We start from the raw sequence: 21930 nt of genomic DNA, 5'->3' as shown, positions 1-21930 counted from the left end.
CATGTAAAAAGTTCAGGCAATGCAGTTGCGGGAGACATCTCCAAACCCAGGGCTGATGGAGCTGGGTGTCAGGTGAAGATTCAAAGTTCCCGGGAGTCATGCGATGTCCTGAGACGTGCAGTGATCGAATTTGTTGGATGTCTTATTGAAGAGTTTGCCGAAGGAGTGAGGGACCTGGAGTGGCTAGGAACGCCATAGTTGGACCAACAGGATCAAGTCACTCTTGGGAGCTCTCAGAAAATGAACCACCAACCAAAGTGTATACACCGGCGGGACTTAAACTCCCATATATATGTAGCAGATGTCCTGCTTGGAAGGTACCTGGAGGAGATGATGCAGTTATCATGATATAAAGTGAATAATATAAATTAATGGAAAAAATAAACAAAAAAGAAAAACAAACAAAACCAGAGTGCAGTTGACAAAGACACCTGACATAGGCATCTGACTTCGAGTGCACAAGCATACATGGACACACCACACCAACACATGCATACATATCCCTTGGGCAATCACCATAAAGAGAAACTGATGATGTAGGAAGTGAAATACTACCTCTCCATTTTGATCTCAGTCTACATGATTTTGAAGCAATTTTTAATTCACTGAAGTCTTTACCCAGAATTTAGTCTTGCCTGGTATTAAGGTCATGGTACATTTCTTTGAAATTTACTTGTCTGTTTCTGCATTTTTAATATTTCATTTTCTGGCAGATTTTTCTTTTAAGATACTTTCATTTTATATATATTACAGAACACATACACCCCCACACATGCACACACACAGCTTTCTTCTGCATGAATGGCTCTGCACTACATCTGTGCAGTTCCTGAGCAGTCCAGAGGAGGGCTGAGGATTCCCTGGGACTGGAGTCACAGATGATTGTGAGCTACCATGTGCTAGGTGTGTGTTCTCTGATTTTTCTGTTCTCCTCCTGTTGGTTTGATTGTTTACTTTTCATATGATGGTGTTTGTTCTATTACAATATATGTATACATTTGTTATGTTTTGTTGTTATCTATCAGAAGCCTATTCCTTCCTCAGAAAGAAAATAGGATTAGACCAGGATGAAAGGGGAAGAGGGAGTTACTGGAAGGAGTGGAGGGAAGGGTAAGGCAACTGTAATCAGGATACATTGTATGACCGAAGCCCTATTTTTAATAAAAAGAGGGGAAAAGAGAAAAGAGAAAAAAGTACTCTCCTGTAACATACACTAGCAAAAGTATTGTCTTGTACTACTTTTCATATAGACTCTAAATATTGATAAAAATAATTCTTATACATTATGTTAATAATGTATAACAATTTATGATATGAATATAAATATATAATATAATATTTTGCTATAAAACATTAATGTAAATACATTATATTAATATAAAATATTACTATAAAATGTAATATATACTATAGGTAATACTAATTTAACTATATAATGTTGTCCACATATTTATCTTCTTCTGGCACAATTCATCACACTCTGTAATTCTTTTTTTACACCCTAAGTCCCAAGGGCCTCTCCTCCCACTGATGTCTCATCAGGCCATCCTTTGCCACATATGTGGCCAGTACCATGGGCGCCTCCATGTGTATTCTTTCATCGGTGGTCCAGTCCCTTGGAAATCCAGGGGATCTGGCCAGTTAACACTGTTGCTCCCTTCATGGGGCTGCAAAGCCCCTCAGCTCCTTCAGTCCCTTCTCCAACTCCTCCATCGGAGAACCCTGTGCTCAGTCCAATGGTTGGTTGTGAGCACCCACCTCTGTATTTGTCAGGCTTTGGCAGAGCGTCTCGGGAGGCAGCCATATCAGGCTTCCATCAGCAAGCACTTCCCAGCATCTACAGTAGCGTCTGGATTTGGTAGCTATATATGGGATGGATCCCTAGGTGGTACAGTCTCTGGGTGGCCTTTTTTCACTCTCTGCTCCATACTTTCTCTCCATATTTGCTCCTGTGAATATTTTGTTCAGCCTTCTAAGAAGTAGTAAAGCATCCACAGTTTGGTCTTACTTCTTTTTGGGCTTCATATGGTCTGTGAATTGAATCTTGGATATTCTAAACATTTGGGCTAATATCCACTTATCAGTGAGTGCATGCCATGTGTGTTCTTTTGTGACTGAATTACTGTATTTCTGTATGAGTGTGTATCTCTACTAAGTGTGGTATAATGGTTAAGTGTGTGAGTATGTGTGAATGTGTGAGTGTGTGCATGTATATGAGTGTGCATGAAAGAGAGTTGTGGGAGTGAGTGTGTGTTGTGTTATTGTGTTTTGGGTGTTAGTGTGAGTGCATGTGTGACTTTAACTGAGTGTGTAAGGTGGAGTGTGAGTGTGTGTATATGAGTGTTTACATGTTTGTATTTATCCATGTGTGTGTGAGTGTATGTGTTTAGTGTCTTTCGCTTAGAATAAAGTGTTCTCCCTTATTGTTTATGATCAATTTTAGTTGGAAGGCAAGGGGATTTTTGCTCAGATATTAGGATAGGACCATGTTCTTGTTTCCTGGTCCCATTTGCTTGGAATATTTTTCCACACAACCTTTCACTGTCCTTCAAAATAAGAAGAGTTTCTTTTAGACAGCAAAAGTTAGAGTTTCTTTCTTAATTTGTTCATCCAAATTGTGTCTTTTTGTGGAGTAGTTAAGGCTATGAATCGTTAAAGGTGTTATTGAAATGTGTGTGTTGATTGCAGCAGTTTTATTGTTCTTCTTTGTTTTGTGTGTGTGTGTGTGGTCCCGTTTTGTGTTTCAGTAACCATAGCTTCACCTGTTCACTGTATAGAGTCAATTGATATGCTCATTTTTTCTCCTCATTCTGACATTTTGCCTCCAATATTCTCTGTAGAGCTGGTTTGGTGGACATGAATTCTACCATGCATGTAACAAGACCTTTTTTCTTTCTTTTACAATTTTGGTGTATAGTTTTGCTGGGTATAGTAGTCTAGACTGGCAGTTGCCATCCTTTAGAACATTGCGCCAGAGTCTTCAGGATTTCCGAGTTTCCACTGAGGACTCTGGTGTTGTTCTAATGGACTTTTTCCTCTTTATATGAGAATTCCTTTTATTCTCTTTTGGCTTTGATGCACCCTGCAGAGTTTCTTTTCCAGCTCAATTTGTTGTTTCTGGTTCTTGTTTTCTAGTAAGAACTCCAGAAACGATCTATGAAAATACATCCTTTGTACTTATCACAAAAATCAATTTTGAAATTGAGGCTTTCTGCTGGCTTCTTATATTTTATCTATGTACTCTAGGTCCTGAGAGAAAACATCATCCCATGCCTCTCTCGGCTCCCTTAAGTGAAAGATGCCTCTCTTGCATCTCTGTGAATGACCAGCCCGTATTTCCAGGATGAGGAGTGAGGGGTAAAGCATGGCAGAAGGTGCAACCAGCTGGGGTCTGAGTTTGACAGGGCAGCTAATCATGAATTCCAGCCCCACAGAAGATGGGGAGAGTGTCAGCTTCTGCATCTGTAATGAACTCATTGGCAACTATGGTCTCTGGGAAATTTGCATCTCTGAATCTTCCATGACTCTGGAAGATCTCAGGCACACAGTGCCATAGGGTGAATACAGTGATGTACACTCGGTGTTCTTGGATTGTTGTTTTATGAAACGGATTTATTTTAGTCCATGTAAAGTAGTCTCTCAGGAATATTATCACCAAAGTGACTTGCTTATAGGGATTTATAATTTAGAATAAACATAATTAACACAACAAGAATTTCTCTATTTTACTGAGGTATGATGTAAAATGTATTGATACGCTATACTATTTCAAGGAGATAATTGGACTTCTGTGCTAAAGCAACTTTACTACTAAGCCTATGGTGATAGAAGGAAAAGAGCAGCTAGGAGATGTTCTCCTCATAATCTTACAGAGCAGCAGGGACTTCTAATTTGTACCACACAGCCACCAGGATTTTTTCATAGTTTTGTTTTTTTTTTTTTTTCATCGTGAAAGGCTCGTGAATGAGAGATTCCATACTTCTTCTGGAAAAATTATTTGAGTTCGAACATGTTGATCTCTGAACTGGGGGCCATGATCCTGATGGTGAGGGCCAGCATTCTTCAGCTGGTATACTGCTGGCACATCAATGTAGGTAGAGTGTTTCAGAATTACCATGACCAGAACATGAACAAAGTTGTGTTCTTGAATTTTAAGTTGTAAGTGTTTACCAGGAACTATTTTAAAAGTTACAATATGGAAAAAACAGAGCTTATAAATATATGTTATACTAAATCAAAAGGCACATGGGACAATTATATTGAAAATTCATATTGTTATTGAAATATAATCGCTTCAGATATAAGAGTTTAATAACATATCGTTAGGAGACGAAAGCAATTCCTCTCTCTATGTTGCCTTGGCGATAGTGGCACTGCAGGGTTCCTCCACAGTCTTCAGGAAAGATGTTCTGAGAAGCAGGAGGAGAACTTCTGAGACCTTATAGCCTCTTATACCACCTGTATTGTTCTCTCCTCTTCTGAAACCATCTCTACAATGAGTGAGAAGAAGGAATTGGTTCAGAGAAGCAAACTTTTAGGACCATAATTGAAAAAAAAACATACCATGTAAGTTCATATATCAGTGTTACTTTAACCTGGTGTCTAACCCTTCTTTCTAATTTTCTGAGGGACTAAAGGGTTAGCAAGCTGTTCAGCGCTTGCCTAGAATGTTGTAGACCCTGCTTTCCACAGCAGCACTGCAAAATAGTCCCAGAAAAGTATTCAAAGGTTGCTCACCTTGTTTCCCTCTCTACTGAATTCACATTTTAGCAAGTGAGCAGCATTTTCAGGCAGATGCACCAGCCTATTCATCAGCTTTATGAGTGCTGGGTTCAGCCTTTCAGCTATGGCCTAACTAATATTCCTTCTGCAAGGATAAAATTTATGTTTGATTTTGAGCATTTGAGATAGATTATGATTGTGCAGCTCCTAACTTCAGTATGATGTCACAGAGTAACTCTACCTTAAAACACCAGCATTGCAAGGAATTGCACATAGTTATGTATGTATGTCTGTATATGTATACATAATTAATGTAATCATCTCTACTAAATACCTGTGTTATAAGTTAAGACATCTGTATTTATAATTTACCTACAGAGTACATGTATGTGTAATAGGTATGTGTCTAAGAAATGAAAGTCGTTCAGTGCTCTTCTTTATTTGTTTAGGAAGTCACGTTCCATTTTGAAGTATGCCCTTTGTGCATGGTGAGGCTTCCTTATTCCATGTCTACTCACAAAGACTTTAGACCTGAAAAGTAACTTGGTGTAGACAGCAGAGACAGCTCAGTGGCTAAGAGTCCTTGCTGCTCCTGCACATGGGCCAGAGTTTGCTTCCCAGTGTCTGAGCTGGGTGCATCAAGATGACCTCTAAATCCAGCTTCAGGGAATAAGTGTCCTCCTCTGGATTTTGTAAATCCAGCGTCAGGGAATAAATGTCCTCCTCTGGATTTTTTGGCACTTGGCCACATATTTTATACACAGAGACATACACGTAGTAAAAATAAAACAATCTTGAAAAATACTCTGAAACAGTTTTATGTTAACAATTTCATGGATAAGATGAATGCGGCCAAGACATAAGGCAAGTTGTAAACTGGCTGTCCTGCCAAACGTCTTTCTTTGGTTTACTGACCTTCACTATGGCTTCATTCACACCCATCCATCGGGCCAGTTGTTTTCTGAGGGTAAAATGATAGATGTTCAGTATTTACCGATATACATGAAAGAAAAAAATGTGAATCATCTTATATATTTGCTTTAAAATGTTGGTCTCATTCCCCAACTTCTTTGACATTTATCTGGAAGGATTTGAAGATTTAAACAAATTCTATATGTAATTTTATTTATTATTAATGGACCGTTCATACACATGAGCACCCACTCATGCCCCTAGAAAGCATTATTAAAAGCCACAACACAGGCGTCAACAACCTTAAGGAAATGCTGTCAATACTCTCTGTGGTGGTGTATGAGACCCTGCCTCTAAAAACAAGAGAAAAGCAAACAGAGCAATAGTTGCAAAGCAAATTCACACAGGAATGCTGTGAGAGGCCCTTTGTCAGGACAGAAGGTTAAACTCAAAAGAAGATGGATTAATAGGGAGGACAGGAAAATTTCTAATGTGCCATTAGTATAAGAGGACTTCTAATGTACAGAGTGTTGGGGGAAATGAAATGCTACATTTCTTTGAATTACTCTTTGGGGGTGTTTATACACACATACACACACACTCCTATGCCCTAGTGAACATGTAGATGTTAGAGGGCACCTACTGGAAGTTAGTTTCCTTTTTCTATCATATGGATGTGGATACTGGGGACAAAACTCTGGTTCTCCAGGTTGGTGGCAAGTACTTTTACCCACTGAACCATAATCTCACAAGCCTTGGGCAAGAAAATATCAAAAGCACTTCAGACAGAAAAGAAACAATCAAACAAATCCACAAAAGAATCAAAGAACAAGAAAAACAACCCTCCATAGTACTGGCAAATGCTTCTTGGATTCCCAGAATGACAGAGGATGGAAATTCAGAAATGGGTCCCTGTGAGTTCCAGGTGAGCCTGGACTACAGAGTGAGCAGACAAGAATAAACAGAAAGGGAAACCCAGCTAAGCTGAACATGCCTTAGATCTCAGCACAAAAGCTCTTACACATGCTCAATATTAAGTCCTGGTTTTGTGGACCATTTTCTGTGGGCAGTTTGGGGGGGGGGGAAGCAAAGATAAAAAAACTAGGAGAATGTTGGGAGCCAGGCTTGGTGGAGCATGTTGTCCCAGCACTTGAGAGGCAAAGGTGGGAGGATCTCTGTGAGTTTGAGATCAGTCTGCTGCTATAATGTGAGTGCCAGACCAGGAAGGGATTCCTAGAGAGATCTTGGAGGTGGTCGGTAAGGAGAGAAATTTGTCAGTGAGTTTCTAATTATAAAACACTTAAAGGAAAAATACATGATGTACAGATATATCAAAAACTTTAAGAACAGCAGGATACCCCTCTGTAGTATGGCAACCATAGCTCAGCCTTGCATATCTCTTTTAAAAGAACATAACTACTGTAGGAGACATGGACTGAAGTTTTGTACTTGGACTCATGTGAATACTGTATGAAAATAACTTCAAGGTCATTTTGTATGACTCTTACCCCTACCTCGGAACCATAGTGGAGGACACTGGATCTGGCAGTCTGAATTTCCCAGGTGATTAGGATTTCAAGAGGCAAGAGTTTGTGGGGACTGACAAGATGGCTAAGTGGGTCCCTGTGCTTTCCGGATAGCCCTGATGTTCTCAGTTTGATGTCTTGTACCCACATGATGGATTATAAAACTAAACGCTGTAAGTGTCCTCTTGCCTCCTCATGTGCCAGGTGGTGCATATACTCACACACATGCAAATCCACCGACCCGCCACATGCCCACCCCCACCAAATAAATGAAGGTCTGTATTTAAAATATAAATTCAAAAACGAGGCTCTGTGGGGGAGCAGGGAGGAGGTTAATGGTCACCTCGGAACAGCACTTGCTCCCATCAAGTAGGAGAAAAGGCCAGGCAATCTCCTCACCTTGCTTCTAGACTGAGAAAATAATTCATCCGGAAAATTCTCTCCAGTTCGTCCAGCTGCCACTGGGTGAATCTATGGTGCAATCGACGTCGTGGCACCTGCCTTGGCGCTTCAGCCTGGTCACTCTCTCCTTCAACATGCTCAGGAATCTGCTCCCTCACTTCCTGCTCATTCTTCTCACCTCCCTTGGTGCCACCATCTTCCTTGTTCCTGTCTTCCTCTACAAGGCCTGCAGTGCCAGCAGCGGCGGGACTCTCTCCATTTAATGCTTCTTTTCCTCTACCCCTTGCGGCTGTGGCTCCCAATGCCGACTCCACCTGTCCTCCATCTTCTTCATTTTTTCCCTCTTCAGCCGGCAAAACCTTGGTACCTGGAGGTGGGAAAATAGAGAAAAGTCAACCTTGCCGCCAAAAGTAGGCAGCAAGTCGCAGAGATGACAGCTGCCCATGGCGCCATTCCCATCATGCCTCCCGAGCCACCTCCATGTCTCTCAGGGAGATAGTTATATCACCATTCCACCTACCTACTGACCATTCCAGCTACGTACTGACCATCTCCTGTACCCTCACCCTCATATACTACCCGAATGAACAAGTACTTGATGTTGTAACAGTCCATACCTTGGGTGCTGTCCATTTTAGTCTCACATCCGTTGACTGACCTTGAAGCTCTGTGGTAATCCTGAGGTAGTTCCGGTAATAGAGCAGAGCGGTGACCGTTGACCTGGAAGAGATTTCTTCCAGCCCGTTCCACATTACTATGTATCCAGTTAGAGATGGAACGTTCTGGCTTCATGCTCATCACCTGTTGCTATGGTGAGGTAGGTGCCCAGAAGTGCTATAATGAGGACCATTAGGTGCTCACCCTGAGGTGCCCTGGTGAGAGGAGTTTGTTGCTGGGATGAGCAGGGTATGTTTTCAGGGAGGACACAAACCTCGGGGAAGTAGAGATGCAGAAATAACCTTTGAAGCTGCATCTCAGCTGACTTCTCTGACCTTATTGAATTTTCTTCCTACCGAGGGGATGGTGGTCAACTGTAGAAGCCAAGTTGTGGGGAGCAAGAAAATATCTCCCAGTAACTCTGGAGCCCTTGAGGAAAATGTTTGTAGAACTACCTCTTGGTCTAGTGCTCCACATTGATTCCCTGGTAGGTGGCAGAGAAAAGAAGTTACATCAATGTGATTATCTAGGAGGCCTGTTCCTTTGGGCTGTCACAGAAAGTGAACTTAGATCCTGTGGTGGTTTGAATGAGAATGACTGCCTATAGACACATATATTTGAATTCTAGGTCTCCAGTTGGTAGAAGTACTTGGAAAGGACTGGGGGCTATAGCCTTGTTAGAGGAGGTCTGGCTTTGTGGGAAGAGGCTTATTGTTAGGCGTGGGCTTTCAGGTTTCAAAGGCCCACACCATTCCAAATTAATACATGTCCCCTCTCTTGAGAGCCTGTTGGTGAAGAAGATACAAGCTCCCAGCTACTCCTCTAGTGCCATGCCTGCCTACCTGCTGCCATGCTTCCTGCCATCATGATTGTGGATTCACCCTCTGAAACTCTAAGCAGGCCACCAGGTAAAGAGGAGGGTAGCTAACACAGAGCTAGTTTTGCTTCCATGCTCTGCCTTTACAGGAGCTTGGGTAGACTTGCTGGTCCTGCTGGCTCAGAAGAACGATCAGAGGGCTCAACTTCAACAGGGCTTGTGGTGCAGGGATTCCGGTAGGTTAGTAGCACTGTCAAGTTTTGGTGAGTACTGGTAAAAGCTATGAGACTTGTCATACCTGTGCTGAGCTTTGTCACATTTGTCTTGGAGGCACACACACACACACACACACACACACACACACACACAGAACTCTGAGAAAACATGTTTTTATACCTGGGTCTCTATCCCAGGACTGTCTGTCAAGCAGACCCTGTGTTGGTATGTGCTCAGACTCGTCCCAATGCAGCCACATTTTCCCAACATGTTCTGCTCACTCTTAAAATAGAAGGCCCTGCACCACTATCATGTTTCCACACTGTCCCTAGTGTAGGGTGGGAATATCCTGGAGTCCTGGAGTTTTCCTTGAGTAAGACTTAGCTCACAGCTCTGATAACTACCTCACAACGAAGCCTACATGTGTCTCTTTCCTAGTTTTTCTGCTCTCTTTGCTCTGAATCCCATCATTGCTTGTGTCAAGCACAGGAGAATTGTTTTTTTCTAGACCTAGTCTAGTCAAAACAGTAAAGACATACATTTCAGGGCTAGGGCTGTAGCTCAGTTTGCATTGTCCTTACCCAGCATGCTTAAAGTCACATGATCTCTGAACTGCATTGTAATGCTGTCCTGTGAGGAGGTAGATGCCAGAGCCATGCTAGTGTACAGAGTGAGTTTGTGTTCAGAGAGGGACATATGACCGCATCTAAAAATAGAAAATGACACTCTTTCTAAATAAAGACAACCATTTCTTTCCCCGTTTATGATTCTGGAATCTACAGTTATGAAATGTGCATGGAGCCTGCTTTAATTTTTAAAATTTACTGACAAGTGTTGTTTTCACTTATTATATCATCTATGTGGAGAATATTCCCTGTATGTTTGTAAACAATATGTATATTGCTGCTTGGGGTTAGAACACCCACTTTATCTATTGTGCTTTATTATGGTGAGTTTCCCTTTCCTTGGGATGCTCTATTTTTATTATACATTATTAAAATAATATATTGCAATCTATATCATTTTACAACTGCCCATCTCTCACTTCATATTGTTATTCTATGTCCCTTCTTTAAAAAATATTTTTGAGACAGTGTTCGGTAGGCATCTCCAGAATGTTAATCTGTTCCTCCTGGTCTCTGGGATAATGGCAATTGTTACCATCCTCTGTCCTTTTTGAATAATTGTTCTGGTCACATCTAGAAATATCCATCCACGGGGCTTTCAAGGCTCCTTTCACTGCCTTAAATATGCTGGTCTCAGTACTTGCTGCCCCCCATGTTCACGAGGGTGCTCTTCCTTATATTTACGTGTCTTTGCATAAGGCGCTTCTTCTTTGCTGCTGTTGTCAAGCAATCCTTTTCTTTATCAGGAGCAGGAGAGTCTTGGTGTCAATCTCAGTTTAGGGTGCTTTAATGAGGTTAGGCTTTTTCCTTGGCTAATGGTGTAGGATTTGCAGTATTTACACATTTTGCCATTATTTCTCCAAGTCTTCATTTCCCCCCTTCCTCTAGACCTTCTAATTCTTGGGCATTGTACTCAGGGGTTCTCACAATTTTTCTTTTAAAATTTATATTTTATTTCCTTGTATTATGGGATGTATGCCATGGCACATACCCACAAACCATAGGACAACCTGTGGGAATCAGTTCTGTCTTACTGTGAGGAACCTGGGCACCAAACTCAGGACACCAATCTTGGATGCAAACATCTTTACCCATGGATGCATCCTGTTAACCCCTACATTTTTCTTTTCCTAAGGTACTTTTGCCCACTCTCCCTACCCATCCAATCCCACACTTCCCAGTACTTTCAATATCTTCTTCTTCATTCCTCAGACTGAGTACTCTCAACTGACCCATCTTCTAGACTACCCTCTTCTCTTATTTCCATTTCTCAGACTGAGTACTCTCAACTGACCCATCTTCAAGACTACCCTCTTCTCTTATTTCCATTTCTCAGACTGAGTACTCTCAACTGACCCATCTTCAAGACTACCCAGTTCTCTTATTGGCTGCTGCAGTGATTTTTATTCAATATAGTTATTTGTCATTGCTTTATAAATAATGCTGTTAGGATATATACTTTTAATTCATTTATTTATTGCTGAGGGGAAGGGACCAGTGCTTCCTATGTGGATATCATAGGACAACTTTCTCTCCTTCCATTATGTGGGTCCTGGGTATGGAAATCGGGTCATTAGAACTGCTGGCAAAATATTTTATGTTCACAGCTACCTCATCAGTCCTTATGTTATTTTTTATTTATAGAATTTTTATTTTTTTATATTTCTTGTGAATGTTTATTTGTTATATGGAAAACAGTTTGATATCCTTTGTCAACACTTTTCTCTTGAGTTCCTCTAATTCCTTTGTTATAAATTCCATTAACCTTTTTTTTTTACAACATTTATAGTGGAAGTATTAAAAGTTTAGTGTCTCAATCCAAATACATGACTGAATTCTCTCTTTTACTTAAAACAATTTTCACCCTATGCATGTGTAGTCTGTCCATGTGTTTACACATGTATTTTCAAGATGGGAACCCATCTGTTCACAAGTCTGGGCAGAGGTCAACATTGAGCGACAACCTCTAGCACTTTGCATATTATTGTAAGTTTTTTAAAATTTATTTTTGTTACTTTAACAGCAAGTGTGTGCGTGTGCGTGTGCGTGTGCGTGCGTGCGTGCGTGCGTGTGTGTGTGTGTGTGTGTGTGTGTGTGTGTGTGTGTGTGTATATGTACAGATGCCTACAAGGCAGACTGTTGTGTTTCTTGGAGCTGAAGTGAGAGATGGTTGTGAGCCTCCTGGTGCAGGAGGTCGACAGGAGTCTATCTGAGTCCTCTGGAAGACAAGTACATACTCTCCAGACCCTTGATTTTCATTTATCAATGATGTACATATATGTGTGCCTGATGGTGGTTTGTGCACATATGTCTGGATGGCTGTAAAAGCCAGAAGAGTGTCAGATCACATAGAGCTTGAGTTACATGCCATTTTGACTATATGTTGTGTGTGTTGGGATTCAAGCTTAGACCCTGTGCAAGAGCAGCATGTACTCTTACTGCAGAGACATCTCTCTAGCCATCCCTAGGTTAGCCTCTTCTGGATCCCATTATGTCTCTAAACCTCAACCCACAGTTATAACTCGGCAGGATGACCAGCACCCTCTTTGAAGCCACCTTTCTCTGTCTCAGTATCCAGACTGAAATGTTGGCTACTGTTTTACATTTATGTTGGGGGTCACAATCATGTCTTCCTGCTGGCTGGCAGTCACTTTCCCTACTGAACCATTTCCCAGCCCCACATTTAAAAGTGAGATGGAGGCCTCATTTAGTGCATGCAGGCTGTTCTTGAACTTGCTGTGTGGCCAACGAGGGCCACTTCATTCAAAAGTCCACTTCTGAAGTGCTGTGATTACAGCTCCTGGCCATGGTGCTCAGCACTTGTTGTGTCTACCCTCACTTCCCTATGGAAGGACTCCACTGTCTGTACCACTGCATGATAGCTTTTCTTCATTTTCATTTAAAACATTTAATCGAATTTTTTAAATGAATGGAAGAGAATGAAATATTTGCAAGGAAAGTGGAGATCCTCTGAACTATCAGAACCAAGAAAAGTCACATCTGCCTTGTCTGATTAAATGACATTGCCTTGGTAATTTAGACATATTCCTTAAAGGTCTCAGAAGACACTTGATACAGATATATTGAGAACTCAGCTCTTTGTTGGAAATGCAAGGGCTGAGGGACTAAGTGTGTAATAACAGCATGATGGTGGAAGCTAAACCTAAGACCTATGACAGAATTAACTGTTGTCTCATGCCACATATGGCCCCAAAGGTTCACAGAAAAAAATGAAGGCAAGGAAAATAATTGGGAGGAATGTACTTCCTACATCATTGCTTGTGTCCTGTGAACCCTGTGGGTTCTCTCAAATGAAGGTTCTGTCAGAGTTCAGGGCTGGAATGAAATCTTGAGAAGGGGCCAGGGTGGCATGCATCACCTGAGTTTGGAAGAGACTGCTGTTTCTCCTTGGGTCCTGCATCATCTCTCTTGTAAATTTGCCTGGAATAAGAGTCATGGTGAGAACAGTAAGAGGGGTTGCCAAAAAAGAGCACTTGTGTCAGGGTACAGCTACTATGGATGTTGGAAAGTCGCTGTAATCCACAGGGCTTACTGACTGGGATGCACAGATGTTACCTCCTTGAAACAGATCTTCTCGTGTTTAAATGGCATTTCCCTGATATGAGACATGTATCTTAACAATCTCAGAAGAAGCACAAAACAAATGTATTGAGAATTCAGCTCTTTATTGCAAATACAAGTATTGAGGAGATAACTGTGTTGTAACAGGGCTTTGGCGGCACAACATCGTCTGTCTACAGTGACTTGAGCATGGGTGGCTGCCTGGGGCTTCTCCACAGCCTTCACAGAGAGATGCTCCGGAATGCAGGAAGAGGACCTCTGAGCCTTTACAGCCTCTTATAACTCCTGTATTTCTCTCTCCTCTTCAAAAACCATTCCTACAGTCATTGTGAAAAAAAGAATTGGTAGACAAGAGTAAACCACTAGTATTATAGTTGAAGTACTTAATAAAAACCAGAAAGAATCTACAGTATTCGTTTCCTATTTGTAGTAATCAACTAGTTTTTCAATTGAATTCAGGTCTACTCCACACGTTGAAAACTGGACCTGGCACCATTATTAGGGCTAAGAAACTTAACCTAGACAAATCCTAGGGGAAGACCCTCTTCCTATTACTCTGCCATGTCAGCATAGCATTAAACTGACAACTAATGTTGTATCATTCTAATTATTGCAGTTCTCAGCTCTCATCAGAGAAACTTCTACTTTGAGTAGTGATCGACATAGAGATCTTCTACTGATCAAAGCATAGAAAACAAGAGATTGAAGAAGTCTCATCCCCAAGTAGAACATACACACCACGTGTCCTCCTCCCAAGGCTCAGAGATCATTTGGGAAAAAGGATGGAAAGAGGCTGTGTATGATCACAAGGAAACAGTGATTTCTTGGTACATCAGGGTGTATACACACACTCACACACACACACACACACACACACACACACACATATGTGTGTATGTATGTATTTGAGCAGCACAAATTGGTCTTGATGGATTATTAAAATTAGGGGACACAAAGTTTCATGGGGAACAGGATAAATATGGTCAAAACACATACAAGGAGATCAAAGAACTAACAAAACCAGCAAGTTGGGTATTTTGATTTGCCATCTTCTCCATTTCCATAAGTCTCTGTATAGCTAAATTTTAATTAGTTATGTGGATTTGACCTGTAATTATTACCTCCCCCCTATTCTGACTGTAAGGATATACTTTATGAATATTTTTATGAATAGTTTCAGGGATGCTCTAGCTATACCAATTTGCATAATTCATATGTCACACTAATAGTGTTACTCCCCAGAACACTAGGCTTGGCCAGGTCATTGTGGCACAAATATTCAATTTAAGCACTAGGGAGGCACAGGCAGGAGGATCTCTGTGATTTTGAGGCCTGCCTAGTCTACAGAGTGAGTTCAGGACAGGGAGGGCTACACAGAGAAACTGTCTCCCAGAAACAAATCACACATACACACATATACACCAAAGCATACTAGCCTGACAATATATTTATATATGGTTATATACATATATATACACACACATATAGTTTTTAATGTGCATATACGTATATAAGTCCTACACATCTATACAGAATACAACTATTTTACACATAAGGTGTAACATTTTCTAAGTTATAATGCATATAATGATTTACCCACAGGATACATGTATGTGATATATAAATATGTACTTAGTGAAAATACGCTTGGTACACTTCTTTGTTCCTTAGGAAGTTTGTGTGTCCAGGAAATGAGCCAATCTTTAGGAGTAGGGCTTTCTTATTCCATTTTCTACCCACAATACCCACGAATCTCGAAAGCCATATTCGTTGGTTTAGAGTGATGTTCTAGTGGTTCCTGCTTGTTGGTCTTGTAGAGGAATTGAGTTTAGCTCCTAGGACCATTTGTGCTGCTTATAAATACTTGTTCTTCCGTATATGTGAAATATATGCCCTCTGCTGGTTTCCTGGATCAACCACACACATATGGCATGACCGTGCGACACATACACACGCTCCCAAACATACATTTAAAAAAACTAGAGATATGGACACTAAGCAGTAAATCCGACATCATCCACAGTATGTGATGTGTAACATTAAATCTGACACTTTCTTTTCTGTATTCCCACTTAGAAATACCTCACTACCTTATTTATTTTTAAGTATTTTCTCCCCACCCCCTCCCGTTCTCCCTCCTTTTTATATTTATTCATCTCAATTAAATTTCCTTTTGGGGATGATTTACTCCTGGTTCTGTTCCATGTTTCAAGGCTACAGAAAGTCTCTCTGATACTCACATGTATGTAACATTATACACTCTTATTCCTTTCTGTTTGATTTGTCCACCTGTAATCAAAGGAAGTTTATCTCTTCAACTGTGTAAACCCACTCTACTAGCAAACTGGAACATTAGCCATGCAAAAAATGCAAACAAATAAAAATTATTTATAGTAAAAAAAAACTAGAGATAAATCATAAAAATGTAATTTTCAAACATGGTTTGGACATGTTATCAAAGGCAACACAATTGCACTGAGAGAACCAGAAGGACCTATAGATGCAGTAGGTTTGAGAATGGCTGTCCTACCAAACAGCTTTTGTGTGGGGACTGACCTGCACTGTGGCTTCACTCACTCCCATGGATCTTGCCAGGCGATTTCTACAGGTAAAATAAAAAGACATTCAGCATTCAGAATTATGGATATGTGGAATAAAATTGGAGAGGGATATTTTATCATTGTTTTGAATGGTTTGTCTCAAGTCATATTTTCTCTGATATTCACCCTGAAAATTTTGAGGTGCTTAGAGCAAATGATACAGGTAGTATTTGATTGCCAAGTTAGTATTAATAGATATATGCAAACCCAAGCATGTCTGTAATAAGCAAGTTTTAAAGCACTAATGAAGACAGTAAAACCTTCAAAAGAAATGTTCCTAACAATGGCGACAGTGGTACAGGAGATGCTATCTCAAACAAAACAACTGAAAACATGACAAAAACTACAAAACAAATGCCAACAGGAAAAACAAAGTGTTCTGTCAGGATAAAAGGAAACTGCAACTAAGAATCTTAATGGAAAGCATCCAAAAATTTTTAATATTCAGTTAAGAATGAGGGACTCCAATTGATTATTACCAGAAAAATCAAATATCACATTTCTTTTTTAAATTTATTATTTAGTGTGTGCATGTCCCTATTGCACGTGCGGATGTAAGAGGACAGCATGAGGGAGTGATCTTCTGTGTGTATCCTCAGATTGGCACTCAGGGTCTCATAGTAAATGCCTTTTTCTGCTGAGCCATCTTCCACTATGGGTAAGGAAATATTAGAAGCCACAGCAGACAGGAAATGAGTATTAGAAAACCTCACCACACTGACCACACATTCCTGGATTCCAAACATGATTGAAATATGAGGCCCAAGCTCCCTGCAAGTTCCAGGGAAGCCGTCTTACACAGTGAGATCTTGGATCAAATATCAGAAGAGGGACTCTGAACACACCTCCTCCACCCCTGCGGGGAACAACCAACCAACCAACCAAACAGAAAAAATGTGGTGGAGTATGCTGTCAATCACAACACAAATGGCCTAATGGAAAAGGGCCTGGCATGGGGCTCATTACATAATTGAGATAACTTTGAACTTGGGATCTACCGGCCAAGAACGGGGCTTACAGACATGTACTGCCTCGTTCTCATTCAGCCTGCTGCTGCTGGTGGTTTGTTTGGTTTTGTTTTTGCTTTGTTGACTTTATTTGTTTATTTTAATAGCTTAAAGATAGCCTTTCATTCTGCAGCTGAAGCTGGCCTGGCATTCACTAATGTTGCTGGATGATAAAGGTGCTAACTTGCATGCCTGAGTTCAAAACCCAGGGCTCACAGGATGCAAACAAGAAACAACTCCCACAAGTTGTCTTCTAGCCTCCAGATATGCAGTCTTGTTAACATGCACACACAAGCACAGCACAACATGCCTGTGCATACAAATACACACACAAACACACACACACACACAGAGAGAGAGAGAGAGAGACTTAAAAAAAAGTACATCCAAAAATAAAATAAAAAATTGAATATAAAAGGTGGGCAAAAGGGGGACCAGGAAGGAGGAGAAACTCTCTGTGCATAACTTCATTCCCCCATCCAACTGATGCAAGCTAGGCAATGTACTCACGCCTCCTTAGTGCTGATGTAGTGATTGCACTGGAAGATGCTCTCCAGCTCTTGTAGTTGCAGCACATTGAAGCTCTGTTGCCAACCGTGGCGGAATTCGGGCACCAACACTCTCACAGGATTAACAGTGGACCACGGCCCGGACACACGCTTTACATTTTCCAAATCTCCCATGGAATCAGGGACTGGCTCCTCTGGCTGCTTCTCCTTCTCCTGGTCACAGCCAGTGGCACCAAGGTCCTCTTGGTTGCTGTTATCCATGAGGTCGGCTACTGGCGCAGCAGGCCCACCTGCACTTATTTCTCCTGCTCTGTATCCTTCCGCTGCTGAGGCTCCCGACCCAGGCAGGCCCCGTCCACTCTCTCCCTCATTTCTTCCCTCTCCAGCCAGCAAGACCATCAGAGTCTTTACACCTTAAGTGGGGAAACGAAAAACCAGGCCTCAGGGCCTAGGCTGGTGCGGAGGTGTCATGGAGTCAGGCCAAAGCCTGTGGCGCACAGCTCCAGTTCAATTCTATATGGGATGCTCCTCCCCTTGTGGATATCGTCAACCCACCCTTCCCTAAACTCACTGACCATTCGCATTTTCCTCATCCTCCTCAGGTCCCACATCAAGCTTGTAATTGACGCTTTGTCGCTCCATGTCTGTAAAGCCGTGGAAGTCCTTATTCACTGTTACACCCCCCAACAATTCCGGAAGTAGAGCTTCTAAGCCACCAATGGTCTGCCGCCACACCTCCGGTCCCCATCTTCAATATTAGCATATATCCAATTATGGTAGTGTGTCCTGCCTTCTGGTTGTACTCCTGTTGCTGCGACTGAAGTCCACGCTGCAAAACTCAGGACAGTGGAAAGGTTAACAGAGCAGGAATTATTAGAAGGAAATGATGGTTCCTCTTTGCAAGTCAGGTATATTAGGGGCTTCCACTTTGCATCTTCGCTGAGTCCTCCTGCCTTGTTTAATTAACTTCCTAAGGAAGAGATGGCAGTTCACTGAGGAAACCCATTTGCGGGGAGTAAGAAAAGATACCTCTGTACCTCCGGAGGCCTTGCGGAAATGTGTGGACAATACCGCTTCGTCTATTTCTCCACATTGCATCCCTGATCCATGGCTGAGACCGGATATAAGCTAATGATTCTATGTGGGAGGTTCTTCCTTAGGGCTTTCACAGAAAGTGAAGTTCACGTAGTGTATCCTGCTTCCAGGACGGCCTTTACGGGAGCTTGGGCAGAATTGCAGGCCCTGCTGGCTCTACAGAGAGCACAGAGGACTCACCTTCGCCAGGGTTTCTGGGGAGGAGTTAGAATTACTCTCAGGCTTTGATAAGTGCTTGTAAAAGCCGTGAGAATTGTCCTACCTGTGCTGAACTTCCTCACATTTGTCTTGGACACACACACACACACACACACACACACACACACACGTCCTGGAACTGTCATTCAAACAGATCCTACATTGGAATGTAGTCAGACTCATCGTAAGGCAGCCATATTTTCCCATGGTCTGGTCAATTATGTGTGTGGGGATGTGTGTGTGTGAGTATATGTATATATATATATTGCAAATGTTGCCTCCGTTCCTGATCCTACACACAGAGTTCTTCACCTCATCCACCCAAATAGAAGGCCCTGCACCACTATCATTTTTCCACACTGTCCCTTGTTTGGAGTGGACTCCTGGTGCTGCAGTTCTCCTTGGACAGCTCTGATAACTACCTCACAACAAAGCCTACATGTTTCTCTTTCCTAGATTTTCTTTCCTCTTTGCTCTAAATCCTGGCATTGCTCTTGTCAGTGTCAAGTACTGGAGAATTTATCTCTCCAGTCTGGAAAAATAGTGACGACATATGTTTATTGCTGGAGATGTAGCTCAGTTTGCAGAGTCTTACCTAACATGTATAAAGCCACCCATGGTTTACCTGGAGCACTGAAGGAGCAAGCATGGAGGCTCAATGCCGCAGTGCCTGTAATGTGAGCACTGGCAGAGAGAGGCAGGCTGCTCAGCTTTTCCAAACCATCTTTAGTTACTGAGTGTATACAGAAGTTTTTCTTTAACAAGGTTATGTCTCAATAAGGTAATTTCCTGAGACATGAGTTTATGTGTCAAAAAAAATATAGGGCATTCGTTTCAGCTTAACAATTCTCATTCATCTACTATCCTGTCATACAGTGAGCGGCCGAATTGATTTACATTTTATCTAATTTTACTGTCTGAGCATTGCATCCTTGCTTATAATGCAGCAGCTCAAATACACCCTCACATTTTCTTTGCTCCAATTACCCCTGCCCTGTTCCTCTCTACTTCTCTCTTCCTATTTTATGTTTTTAACATCTACTTAGTCTCCTTTTTGCTGCCTGTGTGTATACTGATGTAAGACCATTACTGGAGCATGCATAACATCTTCATGATGTTACCATGGCAGCAAAGTGACTCTCCTTCCCCCAGCTGAAGTCAATGGTCACCCTTACCATTTGAATGGACATTCCCAAGGCTTTCTCCTATTCGCCTTAGCGTTTTGGCTAGCCTTTTTCTGTGCAGGGCTTTTATAAGTAGTCACAGGGGATGAATTCATATACACAGGGCCCTTGTGAGTACTCCCTGTCTAATTCAAGCTGAAATGTTTAACTGGGTGCATGTTTTCCTGCCATTTAGTTTTTAAGGTTCTTTGTATATTCTAGACACCAACACTTTGACAGAATTATAGTTGGCAAAGGTTTTTCCACCATTCTGTATGCAGTCTCTTTGTCACAAGGATGTTCTCCTTCTCTTTGCTGGAGCTTTTCATTTCTTTCAAAATGCCCAATACTGAATATCTGCTATTTTTCCCCCAGAAGACATCTGGCAAGATGGATAGGTGTGAGTGAAGCCAGAGTTATGGTAAGGAGAAGAAGACATTTTGACAGGAGAGCCATTGTAGAACTTGATTCTTATCTTGGATACTTTTAACCTAGGCGCAAAGTGGTGGTGGTGGTCCTGGTGCTGCTGGTGGTGGTGTTTTAAGTGCTATGTTTCAAAATGAAATTTTTAAAATCTTTTTATAATTTTCATTCACGTATATAGATTTGCCTGTGTGTGCATGGAGCATGTGTGCAGGTGTTCTCAGAGAGAGAAGAGGATATGAAATTCCCTGGATTTAGGAGTGGTTATGCATGGGCTAGGAACCAAACTTGGTTCTTCCCCTACAAGAGCATCAAGTGCTCTTAACTCTTCTCTACAGCCTCCTTATAATGACTTTTGAGCCTTATGTTCTTTCTGAGTATATAATTGAATAAGAGACCCCAACCAACTTGAAATGGCTCATTTTAACACAGAGCACAGCTTCTCAAAGGAACACAGAACACACACACACACAGATCAGATATAGATGTATCTTGCATATAAACTACAAATATATATTGTACCATATACTCTCTATGCATTAATACTTGTATTAATAAAATTGATATTCAAACTCACATATATACATATATATGAAATTCTTTAAAACATTGATATCTTCGGGATATCAATTATGAGACATCCCACTGGGGTTATGAAATATAAATTATATAAATAAGAATCATATTACTGGAGATAACCCTGATCCTAAAGAATTGAAATAGTGAAAACTAAGCATAAATTCTAACCTTATAGGAGCAATTTAAGTGCACCACAAACGGTTAGTTCTCAGTCAGAGCCAGGCACACAGAAAGCTGATGTAAACTTGGTTAAACAGAGACTGTGGGCATGGGGAAATCATAGAATCCAGTCCTCCTGCTGTTTGGAGGTGCCTAGTGAAGCCAAGCAGATACGGACACCCGTCATGATAACTCTCAGGACCATGCTGCTGCATCTGCCCAAAAATGCTGATAAGTATCTGCAGAGGGCTCTACAGTAGAGACAGACACCTGGTGTGCAATGTTTGGTCCAATGTCCGGGAACTATTTTGCACTTCAAAGGCCACACAAGTCGGGCTCCCACATTCTAGGCAAGCCCTGCACTCTGTACCAGGTCTTCAGCACCTCACAGAATTACAGAGTGAGACACCAGGGTCTTCTGATATTAATATAAACTCTATTGACGTAAAGTATAGAGGGCAACTAATATTACATGATGTGGTTTCTGAGGTATAATTCTCATTATGATACCGAACCATTTTTTTTCTGGCTTGTTGTAGAATTGGCTTAAGGGAAGACAAGAACCATATCGGAGGCAGCAGAAGCTATAAATGCTCCGACGTGCCTCTGAAGACTATGCAGGAGAACTAGAGAACCATCCGTGTGCCGGAGCTGGATAGTGACAAGTTGTTGCTGCCACCTACGGTTTTATGTCCGCAGCATCTGTATTTCTAATAAAGAAGTGAAGTCTCTGCACC

The 21930-nt window shown here is 41.5% G+C and overlaps 2 protein-coding genes across 3 annotated transcripts; both read right to left on the bottom strand.

Annotated features, from left to right (window-relative positions):
- Nucleotides 1-4259: 4259 nt before the first annotated feature.
- Rhox3a (reproductive homeobox 3A) lies at nucleotides 4260-13319 on the bottom strand. Its single transcript, NM_194063.3, has 6 exons — nucleotides 13258-13319; nucleotides 8555-8703; nucleotides 8180-8369; nucleotides 7560-7929; nucleotides 5638-5683; nucleotides 4260-4490 (listed from the first exon to the last, which is right to left on the bottom strand). Exons 3-6 carry the CDS (start codon nucleotides 8358-8360, stop codon nucleotides 4440-4442), a joined length of 648 nt encoding a protein of 215 aa, NP_918952.2. The 5' UTR covers nucleotides 8361-8369; nucleotides 8555-8703; nucleotides 13258-13319; the 3' UTR covers nucleotides 4260-4439.
- Nucleotides 13320-13547: 228 nt separating this feature from the next.
- Nucleotides 13548-18246, bottom strand: Rhox2a (reproductive homeobox 2A). Of its 2 annotated transcripts, NM_001310503.1 has the most exons (5): nucleotides 18152-18246; nucleotides 17578-17989; nucleotides 16017-16062; nucleotides 15701-15749; nucleotides 13548-13777 (listed from the first exon to the last, which is right to left on the bottom strand). In NM_001310503.1, exons 1-4 carry the CDS (start codon nucleotides 18216-18218, stop codon nucleotides 15723-15725), a joined length of 552 nt encoding a protein of 183 aa, NP_001297432.1. In that variant the 5' UTR covers nucleotides 18219-18246; the 3' UTR covers nucleotides 13548-13777; nucleotides 15701-15722. The 2 variants fall into 2 exon arrangements, with proteins under 2 accessions (NP_001297432.1, NP_083479.1); NM_029203.2 differs by lacking the exon at nucleotides 15701-15749.
- Between the last annotated feature and the right edge of the window lie 3684 nt (nucleotides 18247-21930).

The sequence above is a fragment of the Mus musculus genome, chromosome X (genome assembly GCF_000001635.26).
Source record: "Mus musculus strain C57BL/6J chromosome X, GRCm38.p6 C57BL/6J".
NCBI classification, from domain to species: domain Eukaryota; kingdom Metazoa; phylum Chordata; class Mammalia; order Rodentia; family Muridae; genus Mus; species Mus musculus.
This window is presented reverse-complemented; position numbering and strand designations above follow the sequence as displayed.